Source organism: Triturus cristatus, chromosome 3_1 (genome assembly GCF_964204655.1).
Source record: "Triturus cristatus chromosome 3_1, aTriCri1.1, whole genome shotgun sequence".
NCBI lineage: Eukaryota > Metazoa > Chordata > Amphibia > Caudata > Salamandridae > Triturus > Triturus cristatus.
This window is the reverse complement of record NC_140583.1, coordinates 652773175-652791513: the sequence shown is the minus strand read 5'-3', so window position 1 is coordinate 652791513 and position 18339 is coordinate 652773175. Positions and strand designations below refer to the sequence as shown.

At 44.2% G+C, this 18339-nt stretch overlaps 1 protein-coding gene across 1 annotated transcript in view; it reads right to left on the bottom strand.

The window, feature by feature from the left end:
• Nucleotides 1–18339, bottom strand: part of SPG11 (SPG11 vesicle trafficking associated, spatacsin) — a 623940-nt gene that overhangs the window by 208117 nt on the left and 397484 nt on the right. Inside the window, exons 28-30 of the mRNA XM_085644681.1 lie at nucleotides 6945–7052; nucleotides 1522–1687; nucleotides 744–958 (exon numbers count right to left, since the gene is read on the bottom strand). Of these exons, the coding sequence (XP_085500807.1) occupies nucleotides 744–958; nucleotides 1522–1687; nucleotides 6945–7052 (489 nt within the window). The remainder of the gene's footprint in view (nucleotides 1–743; nucleotides 959–1521; nucleotides 1688–6944; nucleotides 7053–18339) is intronic.

Genomic DNA, 18339 nt, shown 5'->3' with positions numbered 1-18339 from the left:
CCGCCACGGTGGCAGTGGCATCCTAATGGCCAAAGCGGGACCGCCACACCTCTGGCGGACGGTCCCGTTCACCGTTACGGTGGCGGGCGACCGTAATAGGCCCCATAGTGTTTATGAATTTAAAGAAGATTCCTTGGGGGAAACAGGTTCCAGTTATGAGATTATGAGAAATTAAGAAATTAATGGATTTTACAAACAGAGCCTGTACGTGCCTCTCTCAGGTGTGCACATAAAAAAGGCTGTACCTCTGCAGTCGATTGTCACCATCAGTCCCTTCATAATCTGGTATGGATCGGTGTCCACCCTGAGCTAGGTGTGAGGGCAGATTCTGAATGTGCACCATCCTAGGTAACTTTAGAATTCTGATGCACGAGTTGAGACTTCACAAAATATATGTGGGGAACGTTCAAATTGGCTAGTGATGAGTTTGCTGGGCAAGAAAGGTATCAGGACTGACTAGAGTGCAAGCTCAATCTTAAGGCAGGATGACACAGTTAACAATAAAATGAAGCACTTTATACCCAACATATGTGGTGGGATAAAGCATTTGTGTACAGACTAAACAGAGGTTTCAGACGTGTGGTTGTGTGCTCAGTTGTAAAGTGCCTTGCAGAAAAATTGGACAGACAGACAGACACTCTCTCTTATATTTGGATGATAGATTCTAACACAAAGACAGTTCTACAGTAGTTACACATGAAGTTACACAGGCAGCCACAGCAGCACAATTAAAGAAACTGTACCTCTTCTATCACTAATGTGTCCATGGGTAGGTCACCCAATGCTGCAACCTTCTTGGCCAGAGAGAAGTGCCCTTGCTTCTGCAGCTGCGCTAAGATAGACGCACATTCCTCGCGCAGCCTCTCTGTGCTGTAATCAGACAGGACAGAGCGGTTGATAGAGATGGATGTATCCTCGAGGATCTGGCTTAGGGCACACAGCCTTCGCACATCCAGTCCTGTGAGAGAGACAGGACAAAATGAAGAGCTTTAGCAATGGGGCAAGAGAACTGACCAAGAGACATGTTTATAGTGATGCTGTAGTGGGGGCCAAACAAAGAGACACTTTAGTAATTGGATGGATAAAGTGGCTATGCATGAGGCTAGAGAAAAAACCAAGAGAAGGGGCATGTTGAAAGAGAGACAGGAGACAGGGCTAGAAGCAATGGGCACACTAGCACTGACCAAAAGTCCATACGAAGGAAGTTGTGGATTTAAACCATGGTGCAGGTGAGAGGACCAAGAGGAAGTGCAGTATTAGCTGTTGATGCTACAGTTTGCTGTCAGTACATATGTGTTTGCAAAGGGAATATACTTCGTAGCAAATAAGCCACTCCCTTGCAAATCTCACAGCTTAACCAACATGAAAACATCTGAAAAAGGAAGCAAAATCAGCATTGATGACCAAAAATAGCACCCATTCCCTACTTTCCTCATCTGTAACACACATAAGAAGGATGATTAGGTTTGTAGTGCCAGAGATTTGAGTGCTACAAATGTCTGTATTAGAAAGGACCATTACCATTGGATATCAGAATAGTGTCTAGATCTGAAAAAAGCTTCATCAGATTCCCAAACTCATATTGTGTCATGCACTGCTGCATCATCAGCTCCAGAAGAAACAGTGCCCGGGCCTCCAGCCATGCCACAGGAAGCAGGGTGTCCTCTTTCACTTCTGCCACCTTCAGCTGAGAAAAGGAAACAAACATTCTTTTGATTAACCAGTGCTACAGCACGGGAAGACAGTCATGAGGGAAGAAGTGCAGTCCTTGAGGGGCTAGGGAGGGGGTCGGTTCTGGAAATATGTGGGGCACTATGAAAAAAAAACAGAGGTGATCTGGCACAGAAGGTACAAGTACTAGAATAATGTGGGGTGATGCAGGTCAGAAATTAGATGCTTTCTTCCAGCCTTAGTAGTGGGATAGCTATATAGAGGGGGGTGCTATATATCCACAGTTTGTGCATTCCATAGAAAATCAAGTGAGGTTGGATGCTTGAACTGAGAACCATCAGTGCGGTGGGCAGTGCAATGTTAAACAAGACCAGAAACATGCTAAACCTGGGCTTGCCCAATCCTAACATTTTTGGTGTTTAGGTGTCCAAACCTGAGATGAACCATCATTGCCAATCACTAAATAATTCCCTGCCATCTGCATGTTGGCATGCCTTCACCAAACTGCTTCATGACAAGGTCTTGTGCTATTCTACCCACATTTTCGCCTTATTTCATAGACCAGCCTGGGACATTAAGTACATTTTCCTTCTTCTGTGCGCAATGCATTGAAACAAGTTACTTCATAGTGACTGAGAAGACCTTTTCTTGTGCTCAATTGCAAGTATCTACTTATGTCTTACGGGCACCAATACTAATGGACAATAAATGTATAACTGTGTTATTCCCATAGGGACTCAATACTCTAGGGGCAGTAACATCAAGCAACTAGGCCTTATTTTAGGGCTGGGGTTCTTAACCGCTGGGTATGCAACACCTATTCAACTGGTTTGCGATTGTTCAGAAAAATAAATAATATTATAAATATATTTAACTAAAAAAAGCAAAATGAAATATTTTAAAATTGTAAAACACTCTGTAAATGTCAAGAATTGAAATTGGAGATTAAAAAGTAAGTTGGTATCTTGTTTTCTGGAAGCATGCAAAAAGAGCAATTGATGTACAGAATGCAGTACAATGTCATACATTCACCCCAGTACACAGATCGGGGCATAAATCCTGAAACCGGTCTCAGGATGCTTGTTTCCGGTCCAGGGAGGACCTGGCTTGGCAGTTAGGAGGCTGGACTGTTCCTACAAGGAAAAGGGTCAAGACTGATTTGCATATGGCTGGGTCCAAACTGGGGTGGTGTGGTGAGCAAAACAATGATGGATTAAACTCAGATCCTTGTGACTGGGGGTGAATGTTTGCATTGTCCAGCATTCCGTCCATCAATTGTTTCTTTTGATTTGCGGAAGCAGCACAAGTACAGCAAATGCAATCTGTCATTTACAATAGGTTGCCTTAACTGATAGAGTGGTATGCGCCAACAAAAAGAGAGCATGCATTAAGAGCAAAGAAGATAACACGATGTTCGAGTTTATCACATTGTTTCGCCTTTTAGAAATAAAACCACATTTTGAAAAGTGCCAGCATTCACATGACAATAAAACTTTTGACTTTTAAGTATTTTTCATTTGTAAATTACATAAAACTTTTCAGAATTTGTGTATATGTTTAGTGTATACTGGTTTTTCTGTATTTTTGTGCATTGTTTTAATGTTCAAACCGTATAAATTGCTTTTGCTGGGAACCCCCATCTTCCAGTAGTGAGTCATCGAGGTCCACAGAAGTAGAAAGGGTGAGATACGCTGCCGTAAGATACGATAGGGGTTAGGAATTGAGATACAGGGTTTCGCTGTAGGTATCCCTCAATAAATTCAATGTCCTGTAAGAGGTATATCTCCAAAGGTTAACATGACTTTTACTTACAAACAACACAGTACAAATTTAAAGCATGTTTAGTGTACTCCCGGATTGTTATGTTCACAGGTCAGGCCAGAGAAAAAGTTAACTATACATTGTTTTTATCAAAACCAGTTGCCTTAGAAGGCTATTTATAAGATACTAAGATCCAAGTAGAAAGAGAGTTAGATTGGGTTGGGAGCCCTATCCTCTCCCCTACACTTTTGGTAATAAAACAATGTTAGAAGGAACGGGAAACAAGACTTGTCTCATGCACTACTTATTGCTCGGACATTCTATTCCAAGCCCTCTAGTCGCCTACACAGAAAGGTGCTGCAGATTTCAGGGCTGGTTCGCAAGAATCAGAAGGTGTCATAAAAAAAAAATGTTGTTTGATGAATGGTAAGAATTGAACTTTCCAAAGTACTGACAAAAAGTCAAGGTCAGTCTCACCTTATCCTAACATCATACACACGATTCATAATGACAAAAATAATTATTTGCCCAATCAAGACAGGGGAAAGTTTGCAGGTGGTACTAAAAGGAAAAGGAACTGAGACTTGGTTATATGACTCCAAACCTTGAATGAGGACTTCAAACTAGGGTTTGAAGCAGTTTAAGTAATAGACTTTACAATCGCAAACAGAAGCAGTCTCCCAGATGTTTTACCAGCAGATCGGACAGTCCATTTATAAATAGACGAAGAAATTTAGGCCCCAAGTCACTAGAAAACATATGTTGCAGTGACTGCCGAGATTTCTACACAGAATTATTCAGTGTCCAGCATGAACAAATAAAAGCTGAGCATAATCCAAAGATCTGTCCTCTTACAGTGTATGTTAACTAATGATGAGTGATGTTTTTCATAGTGCCTTGCAGTTAAAAGGCGACTGATTTCTTGTGGTTTAATACATTTGTCATGTCTTATTGAATACGGTTTCAGTTTTATAGGTGTACTCCATAAAATCAAGAGACAGAAGAAATTTTTTTGGGTAAATAGCGGTCATTCATTCGAATGCAGTGGAGGGCAACGGATTCCAGTAATGAAGTCAAATGGTTAAGAACCACAACTAGACTCAATTAGTGTGAAGCTAAAGATGACCTAGCCTCAATACAAATCATTGTGTCTGAAATCTGACTACAAAATTGATGTTTTGCTGCCCCCAGACACTGCATTGCTTCCTGGCTCCCCATTCATGTCCACAGCGAAATATGAATTTACTAATGATCTGACAAAGACATACCCCATCTATTTGACTTCTTTTCTACAACATCATGGATCTTAAGTAGAAGAGTTGAGAGAACAGAAATGGGTGGGTAGTGGTAGAGCCACTTATTGTGGAATCACGGACATAAATGAAGTCTCTGGAGATTATCTTACTGGGGACATGGGACGGTATTTCACATAAGTGCTGTGGCAACACAACGATGGACTTAATGCTAAATAAACATTCACCCCCAGTTAAGGGATCTGGGTTAAATCCATTGTGCTTTTGCTCACTACACAACCACAGTTTGGACCCAGCCATATGCAAATCAGTCTTGACCCTGCCTTTCATGGGACCAGTTCAGCCCAAACTGTCAAGCTGGGTCCTCCCTGGAATGGAAACAGGCATCCTAGGACCGGTTTCGGGCTATCACCCCTCATAAGCCTCACTAGCTTGAATCCAGTGGCACAGTGTACAAGGGATACACGTCTAGGCATGCCCATTGCATTTAGGGTGAAAAGTGCAGCAGAAACAAATGATGGACTGAATGCTGAATAAATCAAACATTCACCCCCAGTCAAGAGACCTGGGTTAAATTCATTGTTCCTTTGTTCACTACACCACCCCAGTTTGGACCCAGCCATGATGGACGTAATGCTGAACAAATCAAACATTAACCCCCAGTTACAGATCTGGGTTTAATCCATCGTTTTCTTTGCTCACCACACCACCCCAGTTTGGACCCAGCCATATGCTAATCAGTCTTGACCCTGCTTCTCATGGGACCAGTCCAGCCCGAACTGCCGAGCCAGGCCCTCCGGGACTGGAAACAAGCATCCTGGTACTGGTTTCAGAGTATCACATGAGTCCCATGCTCTCGATCCCACTGGATTCAAGCTAGCCTGGCTGATGAGGGGTGATACACCAGTGCCGGTCCCAAGATGCGTGTTTTTGGTCCAGGGTGGACCGGGCTTGGCTGTTCGGGCTGGACTTTTCCCATAGGGAGCAGGTTCAAGACTGATTTGCTTATGGCTGGGCCCAACTGGGGTGGCGTGGTGAGAAAATAAAACCAAGATCTGTGACCGGGGGTGAATGTTTGATTTGTTCAGCATTCAGTCCATCATCTGTCCTTTTTGCTTCTGTCACCCTAAGTGGGAAGGGTATGCCCAGACGTGGGCCCCGTGCTCACTGTAGCACTAGATTCAAGCTAGCATGGTCTTTGCGGGGTGATACCCCAAAACCTGTCCCAGGATGCTTGTTTTCAGCCCAGGGAGGACCTGGCCTGGCAATTCGGGCTGGACTGTTTCCATGGGGAGCAAGGTCAAGACTGGTTTGCATATTGCTGGGTACAATCTGGGATGGGTTGGCGAGCAAAAACCTATGGATTAAACCCAGATCTATGACTGGGGGATTGATTTGTTCAGCATTATGTCCATCATCTGTTCTTTTTGGTATTTCACATAAGGCAGCCCTGGGAACGAGGAACAGAAGATGACAAATGAACATTAACCGCGCTCATCCATGGCCTTCAAAAAGGTTGATAATATGGATAGTCATGAAATCCGATTTGGGGGACAGTGAATTCTGCTTAGTTTAGCCATTAAAGAATATCAAAGGGCATATTCTTGGCCAGGGTGAGTCACCTTCACTGAAGAAGGCACTTCTCACTGTAATTGTGTATATTATATAATAAGGGTGAAAATAACACGTCGCTCAGTCAAGAGGATCAATTCCTACCATCTTTCTATAGAGAAGCCACCTTTATTTATTAGTATCTGCACTGTGTACACATAAGACAGCTATGAAACGTTCGCATCTTAGGTTGATAGAGCCCAGAAGAGAAGGGTGGTTTCCCCAACTTTCTTGCATCCGTACCACATAGTAACATCACTAGTTGGTTACAACACTTCTTAACTAATAATTAATAAATATTGAAACTTCTTGCATAGATATTTGCATGGATATTTGCATGGAAGATTATCGCATGGAAGATTACGGGGTACAAAATATTTCATTGTACTAAAAGTCTGTATAAGAATATCTGCTACCATAATATCGTGAAAGTACATATATAAGGGTAAGTATAGATTTACCAAAGTTATCTATTAATCTGTATACCTTAAAAACATATGTAACAATAAGGTACATACATATGGAGTTAAGAATAGGTTATCTATCATTACATATATACACTTAACTTCATGATATTATAGTTATCAATATTCTGCTTACAATATTTTGATATTCTGCTAGTATATGGTGTAGGTAATTGATCCATACCTTGAGTAGACTTTGCTGGAAGGACAGGAGCTGTTCTTTAGCCTTGGTGTAATCCTTGTGCTCCATGCACAACTCATAGACTTCCAGGATAGATAACAGAGGGCAGTCCTAGAACAAAATCAAGTAGATCAAAGAGAAAAGGCTAATCAGCAAGACGAAAGGGGCCACATGATCTTTTTTCCACACTTGAACAAAGAGATAACTGTCAACAACACTCACTCGTCACGTATCCTAAACCAAAACATCCCAGCGTTGCCCTGAGGACTGTCACAGTGACACATTAGCTACAATTCAGACTACTCAAGCGGACCATGTTGTTCTACGCATGCCATTTTTCTGTGTTTAAATCTTAGGTTCACTTAACCTACTGCTTAAAATCGGCCATATCATAGTCCCGAGGGCTTTTGTCATATTCAGTGAGTTTGAAACATTACTTTTCAAATCTTCTTTGAGATTAACTATGGTAGTTGACCATGTGGCTTGTTCTGTGGGATAGCAATAACTGATGCCCATATGCACGCCTTTTGTACACAAAGCACCAACCTGCCGTTTAATTCTTTCACATATGAAAGATGCACACTATTCAACAATGCACTTTTGAAAGGATAGAAATAATTATTTAAAGGCTTTTCTAAATGCACATGCACAGACAGCGCACACACAACTGCAAAGTATGCCACATTTCTCAATACTTTTCAGATTGCAAGGGGGCACAGTATGTTATCTAGCGACAGGGACAGGGGTAAGCACACTACATGGTTGGACCAGTCACACTTTTAAAGCATTGCATCCATCCCATCCCACATACTGCTCCAGTGATAATCATCTAGATCATTGTTGCCTTCAGGAAGGCTCTACCCCTTACTAGCTACAGTAAGAGGACTTCATGGTCAGAGTGGCTTGCATCCCACCAGTCAGAGGCACTTTCCACGGGTGGCTAGACACACCCTGGGAAGATCAAGAGAACTAAGGTGAAGGTTCCAGGCAGCTAGGGCAGAGTTATTATTGTTCCTGGTACGCTGTTACTCCCTCCCCTTCAAAAAGGCCAACAATTAGCATTTTGGATCAAATGTTTTTCTGCTCAGAGGCACTTTTGAGAAGGTACCACCCACTGCCATAATCTTACTCCTCATCATAAAGGATCAGGACACTTATGCATTCACCCTGAAAAGGATGACATTTGCCAGGGCTGAACCAAAAGGGGGTAACTATAGCCCATGTCAAATGGTGGTGCAGTTTGCTGGGTTGCTTCCATCCTCCAAGAATCTATTAAAAAAAGAGCTTTTTTCTACGCAACACATTCCAGACAAATCCTACTGCCAGCCATGAGAAGCAGATTTTAAAATTTTACTATTTCTGACTACTCGCTACAATTTCATGAAAGTCAGGGGATCCAAATACTATTTTGCAAGGCCTGTATAGATATTTAGGACACTCCTTAGATAGGTGAAAGAGAGCAAACCCAGGGACAAAGCACATGTATGTTGCCTTCTTCTTCACAAGCGATTGGCAATCTCCGATACCACAGAAACATTTGGAAAACTACTCTCCAAAACACTGAAAGGGTGACTCTGCAGTTTGTTTTTGATACTAACAAAATAAAATAAAAGGCGGGTACTTGAACCTGCCAGAAATTGGAATTCTGCAAGTTTCATAACTTTTGGAACCAGAGGAAGAACTTCATCTGGTAATGGTTATCTGTCCACCAAAAGTGATCTAGAGATGATCTGCGGGTGTGAAATGTTTGTTCTTTCACGAATACACTTGAGAATTGGATTTTGCCAAATTGCTTGGGTGTAAAGGAGAGTGAGGCATATGCTGAATACCTCAAATAAAGGTTTCTGGGAGAGATGGAAATCTCTGGAATAAATGAAGACATGGTTCATAATCCAAATTTATCTCTAAAATGTAGTTGTTGACAACATAAAATACCAACTTTAGTCAGTATGATATTGGAAAGTACAGGTCCTGGTCTCGCTCTGTTGGAAACACAGGATCTGGTTTGGGACAAAAGAACAAGTTACTTACCTTCGGTAACGCTTTTTCTGGTGGATACCACATCTACTGCAAATTCCTCACCTTTTGAATATCCCAGGGTCAGACTGGATCCAGAAACCTTTCAATACCTCTCTCACGCCAGCAAGGGGCGCTGGCTCCATCACAAGTTCACATGCGGTGCCCTGTGACAACACTAGAACCATGAAGTGACCCCAACAGCGTGCCGATCTCTTACTATCCACTTTTTAGCTCACCTCCGAGGCGAACAGATCTTATTTAAATAGGTGCAGTTTTCAGTAATATGAATAGAAAACAACAGAACTACTGGTAGACACAGCCATGCTACAGGGAGATGGGTGTGTCAGTGAGGAAACTGCAGGTAGCCATACTATTTACCAAAAAAGCATTACCAAAGTGAGATTCCTCACTTTTTGTATAGATTTCCCAAGTAGTCCAACACTCAGAGGTGGGTGCATGGCTCTTTACACCCAAAAATGATGAAGAACTGAACGAGCGAAGTGACCATCCCTCCTCACTTCGTAATCCAGACAAGAGTGTTTCGAAAAAGTGTGACAGGAGGACCAAGTTGCCTCTTTGCAGATATCTTGCACAGGCACTGCTCTTGCTAGTGCTGAAGTAGAATATTTCACTCTGGTAGAATGAGCTCTGCTACCTTCTGGAGGTTCCTTGTGCACCATATCTTAGCAGAGCTTGATGCGCAGGATAATCCATCTTGATAATGTCCTTTTGTAATGCATTGCCATTCATGTTTTCAAAGTCTCCCACAAAGAGCTGATCATCCAGCCTGAATTCATGTATTCTGTCCATGTGGAAGCTGACCACTCTCTTGAGATCAAGTCGATGAAGACTTTACTCCCCTTTTGTAAGATGTGGAAGAGGGTAGAACGTAGGAATGGGGATGCACTGACCTAAGTGGAAGAGAATGACCACTTTAACGCCAGAAAGCAGCATTGGTTCAGAATACCAGTTTTTCGAGGAAGAAGGTGGTGAAGGCACGCTTTACGCTTAGTGCCTGAAGTTCGCTTACCCGTCTGGCTTATGTGATAGCGATTAACCCCTTCAGCGCGGCGCGGATTTCCGCGCCACGCTGAAGGTTCCGTGCGCGGGCGGGGCCATGACGGAACGGTTCCGTCATGCGCACAGCGCAACCGACGTGCATGACGGAACGGTTCCGTCATGCGCGTCGAAGGGGTTAAGAACATAGTCTTGAATTTTAGGGAAAACTATGTGAAGGTTCGAATGGGAAACAGATTATAAAAGTAAGAACCAAATGGAGATCCCATTATGGCACAACAAATGGAGTAAGAGGGTACTTGTTCATGAGATCTTTGGGGAATCTCATAACAATTAGAGACTTTAAGACAGAAGGTTAATCAGATAGACCTAAAAAAGCTGTAAAGACTGCCAAATAACCTTTTAAAGTAGCCACCATGCAAACTTGGTGGACCAGCGAGAGGGCAAACCTGAGAATATCAGGCAGGTGAGCTAGATGGGGATCTATGGAACGGTCTGTTCGCTATTTAACAAATCTGGAACATCTACCGGAATAAGCAGTTTTGTTGGAGTGTTTTCTAGCACATAAAATAACATCCACCACTTCCGGAGGCAAAGAAAACGCACTCAGGTTGCCCCGCTCAATCTCCAGGCATGTAGGTGGAGGCTCTGGAGGTTAGGGTGTAGAACCTGGCCCTGAGGTCTAACATGTGATGGAGACTGAGAGGAGGGCACAGGGAGAGAAGAATGAGGTCTGCATACCACACCCTTCATAGGCAGTCTGGAATGATTAAGATTACTTGGGCCCAGTTAGACAAATCTTCCTCAACAAATGAGGAATCAAGGGCTGTGGGAGGAGCTTAGTTCCACTTCAAACTAAACGAATCTCCCAATGCCCTCTGTATCGGATACTGGAGAGCACAGAATTTCAGGCAGTGAATATTATTGCAAGTGCAAATAGATCTATCTGAGAGTCATGTGTCGCAGTTGAGCCCAGTGGGAAACATGGCAGTTTCACATGTACACGTTTTTCCTAAGTTGCCTTCTCCTTCACACATTGACTTTTGACACACATTTGCGTGCGTGATAGTGCAGGATTAGTTTCCTTGAAACTACATTTGCTTTCAAATTCCACTTCATAAGAACACTATAACGATACCTTGAACATACTGTACAAGGCCTAAACATACATTATGCAAATGTGATTGATCATTGTTCATCCATGCGGCAACACAACTATGTATAAAACAAACAATGGTGGCCTGATTAAGGTCTCGGCTTGGAGCAAGGATGCTTTTTGTTGTAAATAAATAAGCATTTCCAGGTGTGGGAAGAGGAGCACTTGCTGTCATTGCAAGGTCAGCCTCAGCCCAGCTGCTTGCTGATGCCTCAGCGAGAGGGATGTCCAACTTGTGACAAAGACGGGGACCCACATACTTTCCATTCAGGTAAAGGGGGTAGCATCATCTGATAAGGGATTCTTGGCAGAACACCCACACACACCTAGACACTTAGGCTCGGGAACACATAGTAGGATTACGATATAGCTTGAATATATACATTGTTTTAGCAAGATGGTGGGGCTATTCATTCTGTCTTTATACTGCTAATTACTTGTATCTTCTTCTGTCTATTGATCATTGCAGCACATTTATTCTATACAAGAATCACGATGGTTCAATAGATATTGAAAACGACCTTCTATGTATTCTTGTATATTTCTCCAAGAGAGAGCACAAGTGACTGGGCGAAAGGGTTCTAAATTTGATTCCGGGGGATCAGGGTTGTGAGGTTCTATGGTAGCCAAAACCATTTGCTGCCTATCTAGGTTTAGGGGCACTTATGGTGGCACTGTGAGCTATCTGGCCTATAGGACAACATATACTGAGGTGGTGCAAGGAATCAGTTTGGCACCATCCCAACATTTATGTTGCGCAACAAACGTGCAGTTCCCACTAAAACATAACATGAGCTGGATATATGTGCGGCATACGGGCGGGTCTCTGGCTCTACGATAAATTGGGAAAAGTCACTCCTATACGTTCTTAGCGGCCAACCCCCAAAGCTCCCGCGTCACTGCACAATACAAATGACGAGTGAAGTTTTCAAATACCTAGGTATATATGTCATGCATAACCATACAAGCTTCATAGCAGAAAATCTCACGCAACCCCTAACACGACTGCACAACGATGTCAACCACTGGCGTTTCCTGCCGTTGACACTACTCGGGAGAGCGGCCCTCTTCAAGATGATGGCGCTCCCCGGATTGCTCTATGCCCTACAAAACACACCCTTCCTGGTTGCCCCCGCATACTTCAAGGCAATAAACGTGGAAATAACGAGCTTATTATGGGATGGAAAGACAGGTCGGATTGCCCTGCATAAACTAATGCGGGGGTGGTACGATGGTGGGATTGCCCTCCCCAACATACGACAGTATTACTGGGCATCACACCTTCAGGATGAGCCTGCATTTGGAATGGATAGACACCTCCTCGACAGGAAAGGGATCATGGGGACACTATACAATAATATACGACGATTGGCACTCACGGGCCCAACGGCACATACGGTTCGGATATGGTTTGTGGCACAGCGCAATATGGGCTAGGAAGGAGTGTTAACACAGGCTACGCCACTATGGGACACACGGCACCTAGGCAAACTGAAGAATACAAAGGGCTTCAGACAATGAGACCTGATAGGCATCACCAAGGTCGGGGATCTTTGAAAAAAGGGTGAGGTTGTTCCACTGGCCCAATTGCAGACCATGTATGGGTTAACACAGACAGAGACCTTTAGGTATGCCCAAATTAGACACGCGCTCATGGATATCATTCCACATGGCACACAACTACCGGAAGCCTCAACTCTAGAAGACAGACTCCTCACAGACCATTTAAGTAAAAAAGCCATCTCCTTGGTATACAAGAAAATCAGAAATAACCTGACGAACCCCATGATTGCCCTTAAGGAACGATGGGAACAAGACCTGGGTACAATGGAGGAGGCAGACTGTTAGGAAGCGCTGTCATCTCCCAGAGAGATAGAGATCCCCTCCAAACTGCGATTAATACAACTGAAAGTTTTACATCGAACATATTACTCACGAACGCTACTACACAAATTAGGAGGTGCTGACACACCACTCTGCCTTTGGCAGTGCGGTCTACCGGGCACATTTTTCCACACTATTTGTGAATGCCCGAACATCGTAGGGTACTGGGTGGCGGTGATGACCACAATCTCACGGGTCACAAAGGTGGAGGTTCTTCCAGAGCCCAAAAGATGCCTGATCAATATATGGGAACCAACAGATCTTAATCAAATGCAGCAAGATTGGGTTACCCTGGGCATGGCTCTGGTGAAGCGGAACATAGCACGCAACTGGGGATCGAGACAAACTCCCACACTACAACACTGGTGTCGAGATATGAACACTGCTATGGTCACAGAAAAGGCAGTTTATGTACATAGGGGTTGCCCAAAAAAATTGACCCGGATATGGGGTGACTGGAACACCTTTCGCGGAAATATATGCGAACACCCACAAGAGACAGAACCAACAGACGACAGCGACTAATGGTTATCATGGTGACAATGGTCCACACTCTAACACAATGTTTTGTAACTTTGTGCCCACTATTTAGTTCTATGACCACTGAGGATGTGAATGAAACAGTAAGATACTATACGCCTGGTTGTGATCATTACTTGTACTGTCTACTGCGAAATAATCATGTACCGCTGAATGTTTACTGCAAAATAAAAAAAGTTTAAAAAAAAAAAACACGACATGAGGAGTCCCCCACAACTGCTAAATGTACTGCACTACGGCCAGGTGATTTGCTACTTGGGCTCAGGACCACAGTCAAAGCATTTCTGCAGAAAAGATGCAGCCCCAATCCTCGCTGTTTGTTGATGTACAACATCACAGTTTTGTCATCTGTGAAGATCTGGACTGACCAACTACAAAAGGAAAGGAGGAAGGCCTTGAAAGCCTGGCATATTTTCAGCGGGGTCCCCAGTAATGACAAGGATCAAGCAGATGCTGGAGCCAACTCCACTGCGCCCTTTTGGAGCAAGGATTGAACTTCCTGTGGGAGGATGTGCAGATCGTCTTGTGTGAGTGCATCTGGTCAGGTAGGGATGGGAGGTGGTGATTGTTGGAAGCGTAGGGCGTGCCGCCTTTCCTCAATTTGTAAGACTCAAAGATTTAAAGTTATGGCCCTCTATACCTGAGTGAAAGAAGGATAACCTGTCCTCCAATGGGTAGCGTGTGTTCTGATAAAGTGGAACTAAGACTGCTTCCCAGTAGTTGCTGGAGAAGAGAATGCGGAAAATGAGGCGGAAGGAAGGAGTAGGGCTTGTTGTTTTTTTTCTGACATGTTCCTTTTAATGTCTGTAGAGGGGATGTGCCTGCTGTTGCCGTCATTGAGCAAATATTGTTGCCACCTCGAAAGGACATGCACCTACTAAACCCCCGAAATGTCTTAAATTGTTGGTAATCCCTACGTTGGGTTTGCAGCCAATGGTTCTAGCTGTGGCTTTTCTGTCTTTAAATCTTTCAAGAGCTGAGTCTATCTTAGCACCAAAGACACAATCCATCTATGGGTAAGTTCATGAGTGTTGTCTGGATGTCCGGCGAGAAGCCTGAATGTCTCAACCAGGGATGTCTACTTTGGGAGACTAAAGTCCCCAAAGCTCTAGCCACTGAGTCTGCAGTGTCACAGCTAGATTGTATGACCTGCTTTGCAGCGGCCAGACCATCATTTATGAGCTCTTTGAAGTTGGACAGCTAAGGGATGACATTTCGTGCAGAGTTCTACATGGCATGTACATATCTTCCCTTAAGGCAAATGGCATTTATGGACTTGTGAGCCACACTTCCAGCTGAAAATACCTTTTTCCCATATTGTTCTACTTTCTTATACTCCCAGTCAGATGGTGTGGATGGAAATTATATGACAGTTAATTTTAAAGAATATGAAGCTTGTACTACTAGGCTTTCTGGGGATGGATGACAAGAAGTCAGGGTTCCATGGGCCAGGTTTGTGACGACAAGCTATCTGGCTGTATACAGATGTAGATGTTGTTGGCTTTTTCCCAAATAGCCATGGTAGGCTCAGTCAGGGCTTCATTAAAAGGAAGACGTGGCTCTGCAGAGTCAGCAGTACAATGCAGCACTTCTGCAAGATGTTAGATTTGGCCTCCGTTGATAGAAGTTAGAGGTCAAGCATCTCCGCTGATTTTCTCCCTACAGAGTTATATGATATCAACTCAGGTGGAGGAAGAGCCGTTGGGGAGAGCAGCTCCCACTCAGGGGAAGTGTCAAGGTTACTTGCAGCCTTCAAACCTTCAAAGTCCGGGTCTGAATTATGTATTCAGCACCTTCTACAGAAGGTAAATCTTCTTGGGGATCTTCATTCCTGAAGAAATATCTCCCTTCTTCTGCAAACCTCTGCGCTTCCCTCTTAGAATGAGGAGGTATAAGAGGCCAGGATTCTGGCTGGATGTGTACCGGCTCTGGCAAAGTCTTATGCAGCGCTGTTGGTTTCATTTGGCTTCATTTGCGGTGCCACTGAGTGCGGCAGACATTTGTTGACTTCCATCGCCAAAGGAGATGAAGTCGGAATAAGTAACAGAGGTGGAGTCGACTTCAGCAACACTGATGTAAGTTGTGTGGACACCCAGGACACTTCAGTTAGCGGCAGGAGGCGCATTGGCTGGTAGGGTGCTGGAGAACTTCACAGAGAGTATGGCATGTATCCCATGGGACTAGTCAGTGCACCAGAGGGGATCATTGCATGCTAAAGATGCTGATGCTGCATTCAGGATTAGTGATGGATCAGTTCTAGGTGTTGGAAACTCTGGGTATGGGTGTCCAGACTGGGCCTTGGAAGCGGCACTACAGGTGGAACACTAGCTGGAACTGATTCTAGGACAGCTGGTGCTGCTAGCGCTGGGGATCGATAGAGAGGTGGATCATCTTTCGTAGGTTGTTAGTCCAACACCAGAAGGGGATAAGTATGAGCACTCAGTGACTCTCTTCTCCAAGAACAACATCTGGTCTCTTGCTTCTGGTTTTTTTGTGTCTACTGTTCGATGATTTTAAAAAATGAGGTGATAAATGTTTTGATCTCGGAAAAGCTATTCTACGTCCCCGACGTTCATCCCCAACTGTATCCTGGAATATCTTGGCTTCTCTTCTCTTTAGTGCCTTTTTATGCATTTTTTTTATAGGAGTCATAGGAGTCACAGGCGTCAACGTCGTGGTCAAATCCAAGGTATCATAGACAGAGCTATTATGGTCTGTTATGGACATCTTATCCTAGCAGTCCTGACAAAGCTGAATCCGGATCATTTTGGTGGTGACATATTGAAGAAACCTGCACCTAATAAGAGACTAATAATTCTCTTGAGGAGGGTATCACTTAGATGGTGCGGAAAAAAAGGAACTGACGTCAACACAAGGAGGAGGCCATATTCTGGCTCCAGTGAAGTCGCAGGGCACTGCCTGTAAACTTGTGATGGAGCTAGCGCCCCCTACGGCATGGGGGAGCTATTGAAAAGTTTCCAGACTGATGTCTGGAATATTCAAAAGGTAGAAGTATCCATCAGAAGGGTTTGCACTGCAATAGAAGAAGGGCTAAGAACGTGTCCTTCTTATGACTTTGAAAGCAACAACATGCCACGTACACACTCCAGTCCTTTTGGGTGGTACATGGTGATTCCCACCAACTCCAGTCCTGTTTTGTAGTAAAAGAAGTTCTCGCCTATAATAATATCATAAGTTGGGCGGAGCAGTATCCACCAAAAGATGTATGCATTCTAGTGTTCGGATAAGACAGACTGTATAATTGAGAACATGAACACACATCCTTAGTTCACCTACACTGGGAAGCTTAATACTTTAGAAGAATTCAGCATACATCATTAATATCGAACATTAACATCTGTTAAAACACAGAGGACAGGACTGACAACATGACGTTAACCAGCATCTTAAAGTGACCAGGACTTACCTATGTGCTTGAACCTTGGGAGTGCTCACAACTGAGCTCACCTTAGGCTGTCAGTTGCCAGCATGCACACTGGCTGAAAGCAGCATTAACTATATTTATTTATTTATTTATTTAAAACATTTGTAGAGCGCAACTGTCACCTGGCAGGTATCCTGGCGCTGAGAGATTACTCCTGAGATGAGAAGGGATAAGAAGAGACGGGAGACTGGGAAGGGGTAGAGAGTGATTTAGGGGAAGAGCCAAGTTTTAATCTGCTTTCTGAAAGGAAGGAGCTGTGAAATTTGGCGGATGTCGACCGGCAGACTATTCCAGAGTTTAGCAGCGGCCACTCTGAAGGATCTTCCCCCAATTCTTACCTTGTTGAATCTGGGTACTCTCACAAGGCAGGCTGAGGCGGATCGGAGAGTTCTGGTGGGGGTGTACCAGGAAAACATTTTTTGTAGGGATTTGGGGCCAGTTCCATGTAGTGCTTTGAAGACAAGGCAGAGTGCTTTAAAGGCTATTCGCTGTTTTAAAGGGAGCCAGTGTAGTTCGGCTAAAGCTGCTGTGGCCGAGGAACTTCTGGTCCATCCGAGTGCTAGTTTGGCTGCGGCCGACTGGACTCTTTGGAGTCTGTCCAGTAGCACAGCTGGGGACTCGAGCAGAAGTGCATTACAATAGTCAAGGCGACTAAGGATAGTGCACCTGACTATTAGTGCTCGAGCCTGTGCGGGGAGTAGTGGCATAATTTTGCGTAAAGAACGCAGTAGGGCCGAGCAGGTGGAGACAGTTTTGGTTACCTGCGTTTCCATGCTGAGTTTATTGTTAAGCATAACACCCAGATTACGAGCACTAGTGACCGGCTGTGGTTTTTCTGGAGTTTCCGGGGGCCAGAATTCCGTGGGGAATGGGCGAGGAATCCGGCTCCCAGTGCAGAACAGTACCTCGGTCTTGGAGGAGTTGAATTGAAGGGAGTTATTGTGCAGCCAGCCGGCTGTGTCTTTTAAGCAGTCGTGGAAAGATTCCATGGGAGTTGAGTCTTCTCCCTCCCAGGAGAGGATGAGCTGGGTGTCATCCGCGTAATTTATAGTTTTCAGTCTGTAGGATTTAATCAGAGTGATTAGTGGTGTCAAATAAACGTTAAAAAGAATCGGGCTGATGGCTGAGCCCTGGGGCACCCCGTGAGGTACTGGGAAAGAGGCGGATTGAAAAGGGGGGAGAGACACTGCCTGTTTCCTAGCTTGCAAGTATGAGTGGAACCAGAACAAGGCGGTGCCGTCGACCCCTGCCTCTCTAAGCCTTTTTAGCAGAATTACATGGTTGACTGTATCGAATGCGGCAGACAGGTCCAATAAGATCAAGGCCACTGCGTGGCC